General features: G+C 61.2%; 1 protein-coding gene across 2 annotated transcripts; it reads left to right on the forward strand.

Annotated features, from left to right (window-relative positions):
- Positions 1-1,675: 1,675 nt before the first annotated feature.
- On the forward strand, positions 1,676-3,831 carry CNFN (cornifelin). Of its 2 annotated transcripts, XM_077768166.1 has the most exons (5): positions 1,676-1,715; positions 2,317-2,438; positions 2,903-3,013; positions 3,415-3,551; positions 3,636-3,831. In XM_077768166.1, exons 2-5 carry the CDS (start codon positions 2,402-2,404, stop codon positions 3,723-3,725), a joined length of 375 nt encoding a protein of 124 aa, XP_077624292.1. In that variant the 5' UTR covers positions 1,676-1,715; positions 2,317-2,401; the 3' UTR covers positions 3,726-3,831. The 2 variants fall into 2 exon arrangements, with proteins under 2 accessions (XP_077624292.1, XP_077624293.1); XM_077768167.1 differs by lacking the exon at positions 2,317-2,438 and having other exon boundaries at positions 1,677-1,715.
- The last annotated feature ends 351 nt before the right edge of the window (positions 3,832-4,182 follow it).

A 4,182-nucleotide genomic window follows, 5' to 3' on the forward strand; every position in this document is an offset into this window, starting at 1 on the left:
ACAGCTGGGGGATGGGGCCCTGTGGCTGCCTCCTCCGGGAGGCCTGGAGATGGAGAGGGACGTGGGGATGGGAGGCAGAGACCCCGGGATGGGATGAGGGCAAGAGACATAACCTTGGGGGAACAAAGACTCAGAGATGGGGAGACAGAGAAACTTGGAAATGGATTTGCAGAGATAAGGAAAGAGGGATTCAGAGCTGGCGAAACAAAGATGCAGAGATGGGGGCGCAAGGACATCAGACCAGAAGTGGAGAGGTGTTCCCCGGACGCTCAGGCTCCTGTACCAAGTGATGGACACGTACCAGCAAAATGCTGAGTGCCGCCCGTAAGTCTGGGGACAAGGACAGCAAGCTATCTGGGTGGCGCCGGGCGACCAAGGCCTGGGTCCTGGCATGTTGAATCAGGAGGTGAGGGAAAAGCTGGGATCCCAGGCAGACAGGGTGATCCACCTGCCATCACTCCATACCTATTCCCAGTGGGGTGACAGCACCACCTTCTCTAGAGATGACACCCCAATTTTCCAGTGCCACCTACATTCTTGGGGTGACACCCGTGCTGGAAACCCCACCCGGCTCTAATGCTGCTTCCCTCACTGAGTCACTTCCAACCCCGCCGGGCCTGTTGGGGGCAGACTTTGGTGACTCAGGCATCTAGGCCCCTCTCTCTTTCACCCCTCAGGAGCCCAGCAGCCAAAAATGCCGGACCCGCACACCCCTGCAGCCTAGCCTGACCCAGGAGTCTGCACCCCCAGCCCTCCTCCCTCAGACCCAGAATCCGAGCCCCTCTCCGTCCTCTGTTGGGGGCCCAGATGAAGACCCCCCCGCACCTGCTCTGTTAGTTACCCCAGTGTCCTGGGTCACATCCACCTCCTTCTGGAACCACAGCTGCTCGATTCCCAGCCTCCTCCCTTCCCAATTTGAAGGTGGGGTGAGTTGTGTTTATTTACTTTAGTTTCAGCATGAGTCACCCCCAAAACGCACTGCTCCCCCCATGTGCCTGGTGGCCCCAAGGAGGGGACAATGCCCCCTCTTCCAGGAAAGTGGGAACCTCACTGAGGGGGACAGGAGGAGGAGCCCCCACTGCACTCTCCCGCATCCCCATCCCCTCCTCCACCTCCCTGCCCCTCCACCCCTCCACCTCTGTGCCTCCTCTATGAATCTGACTCCCCTTTGCCTGTTTCTCCACAGATCTTTGTCCTCTGTCTCGGCATCTCTCTCTCCATCTCTCTATGTCTTCATTTCTCATCATCTCTCTGAATCTCCTTCTCTCTCCCATCTAGGCCTCCCCTTCTGTCTCCGTGTGTCCCCCATTCCCTGTCTCTCTGTCCTCCCTGTCTGTGGGTCTCTATACTGTGACCCCTTGCACCTCCCTCCACCTTCTCTCCACCCCCCCTCTCTGCTCTCTCTCTCTGCCCCTCTGCCCGCTCCCCTTTCTGTCTCCCCTCGCTGCACCCCGGCTCCCTTCCTGATTTCCTAGGTCCCACAGAGCTGGAGGGGAAAGTGGGGGGATGGGAGATGGAGGGGGAGGGAGGGGAAGTTCCTGGGGGGTGGGGGAAGAGGGTCAGCCAGACCGGCTTGGCTCCCTGGGCACCTCTGTCAGAGCCCCGCCCAGGGCCACGTGGCTCGCCCCAATATAAGCAGCTCCCGACCTGAGGCTGAGAACTCAGTGCCCAGGTCACTCACATCTGTCTGCATCATCGCCATCGCTGTCCTGCAGGTACGAGCATCTGCCCACAACCCTCTGCTCTGTTCTCCCTCCTGGCTCCACTGACATCTCTGTCTCCTTGCATATCTCTGACCGTCTCTGTGGACATTGCTGTCTTTCTCCATGCCCTCGGTGTCCACCTTCTCAACGTGAGTGGCGCCAGGTTGAATGTGGAAGCCCTGGGGCCCAGCACCCTTTCTACTAACCCCCTTGGACTGGGCCATCAGATGTGAGGTTTTTCTCTTCACCTCTCTGAGCCTCAGTGTTCCGTCTGTGAAATGGGCTTGCAGAGAAGTCAAAGCGCTGGGAAGGTGTGAGCGTTACTGGCGGCGTCTTGATGGGCACCTGGCTCTGATGTCTCTCTCTTGTCTCTGACTCTGCCTGTCTCTGTTTCTTGATATCTCTCTCCAGCTCTGCCTCTGGTATGAGGAAAGTCCTATGGGGTCTGTCGGGCAGCTGTACAGAGATGGGCGAGTTTCTCGCCCCTACCCCATTCATCCCTACTCCATGTTTCTCCTAGCTGGCAGGCTGACTTGGCCTCTTTCTCCCCAGCTCCCTTCCCCCTGAGAACCCAGCCCCCAGTGCCCCTACTCCGTGCCCGCCCCTCCCCCAGTATCCAGCGTCCCTTGGACAGATTCGGCCACTGTCACCGCCGCTACCTCTGCCGCCCCCAACGCCACCTTCCCAGGGCCAGCAAGATGCAGTTTGAGATGCACGACAACGTGAAAGGCAAAGGTGGGATCACTGGATGAACCAGCAGCCCTTCCAGTCCCCGGAACCCGGCAGCTTCCCTCCCCTGGGCACCCCGGCTTCGAAGACAGATGGCGCCTGATTGCACCCCAGAGGCCCCTGGAAATGCAGGAACCCAGCACCCCAGGCCCAGATGTGGAGGAGGCAACAGCACGTCTCGGCCCCACCCAGATGTGGCACCCAGCCTTCCCCAGACGTGCATGAGTTCCCCACCCACAGCTCAACCAGATGTGCAGGAGGCAGTAGCAACGGGGACAGACTGGGGTGGCAGTGCGCAAATGTGGCAGTGGCAGAAAGGAAGGGGGAGGTGCAGTGGTGTCCCCTCCGCGGGCGGCCTGGTGGCCCCGCCCGGACTGCCCGGCAGAGGAAGGTGCTCCGAGGCGGCAGGGATGTGGGGTGCGGGAGAGGCTGACAGGCTGCCCGCTGACCCTGGCCCGCTACCTTCGCAGCCATGTCCTACCCAGTGACCAGTCAGCCCCAGTGTGCCAGCAGCTGCTACCAGACCCAGCTCAGTGACTGGCACACCGGACTCACGGACTGCTGCAACGACATGCCCGTCTGTGAGTGCCTGCAGCTCCCCCCAGGATAGGGGGAAGGTCGCCTCCAACCCCTTCCCAGGCCCTGCTAGACCCCAGTCCCGCTCCCTTCCTTGGACCCTGAATTCCCACACTCTATCCCTCACCCCTTCTTCCCACCTCGGACACCCCCTGGGATCCTGACCTCACCCCTTCCAGCTTCCCCTCGGACCCTCAACCCCTTACACCCTCCACTTTCCTCGTTGGGGCCCCAGCTCCCTCTCCAAACCCTATCTCTCAACCTCTGAACCACCCCCGCTGGGGCCCCTCATTCCCTCTGGGACCCTCGATTTGGCGCCGCGGACCGTCAGCCTCGCCTCTCCCCGAGGCGGAGGCGGCCGGGGCGCCCCGTGGGCCCCGCTCTGACTGCCCCACGCCCGCCCCAGGTCTGTGCGGCACTTTCGCCCCTCTGTGCCTCGCCTGCCGCATCTCCGACGACTTCGGGGAGTGCTGCTGCGCGCCCTACCTGCCCGGAGGCCTAAACTCCCTGCGCACCGGCATGCGCGAGCGCTACCGCATCCAGGTGCGCGCGGGGGCGCGGAGCGGGGGGGACGGGCCTCCTGGGATCCCCGCGGGGCGCCTAACCTCTCTCTCTCCCACCCTCTAGGGCTCTGTCGGGCACGACTGGGCGGCCCTCACCTTCTGTTTGCCCTGCGCCCTCTGTCAGATGGCGCGGGAATTGAAGATCCGGGAGTAAGGAAGCCCCCGCCCCCTCCCTCCTCCTTTCCACCTGTCACGCTCGGCCTCCTCTGCCCCTTCCTGGGAGGGCGCGCCCCTCCGCCCTGTCCCGCTACCAGAAATACACCCACAATAAAAACCTGAAAACCAACTCCGCCTACGTTATTTGTGTCCCAGGGAAGGAATCTGGGTGGAGAAGATTTGGTGAGGGGTGTGGGGACACAGGGAAGAAGCCTAGGTGTGGAAGGAGGAGTTCCAGAGTCAGATCCTTGCCTCCCACCNNNGGGTGTCTGACATTGGCAAGTCTCACCTCTCTAAACGAGGGAGTTCTCATTAACAAAGTGAAACCACTAACCCCTTAAGCTGCCTAACTGAAGTTCTGTGCGGATCCTGAAAATAAGCAAAAGCAGAAAAAGCTGCCTTGGTAGAGGTTAGACACTCAAAGAAAAAAATTAGGAGAGCGCCCCTCCCCCAAG

Source organism: Crocuta crocuta, unplaced genomic scaffold (genome assembly GCF_008692635.1).
Source record: "Crocuta crocuta isolate KB4526 unplaced genomic scaffold, BGI_CrCroc_1.0 scaffold886, whole genome shotgun sequence".
Taxonomy (NCBI): domain Eukaryota; kingdom Metazoa; phylum Chordata; class Mammalia; order Carnivora; family Hyaenidae; genus Crocuta; species Crocuta crocuta.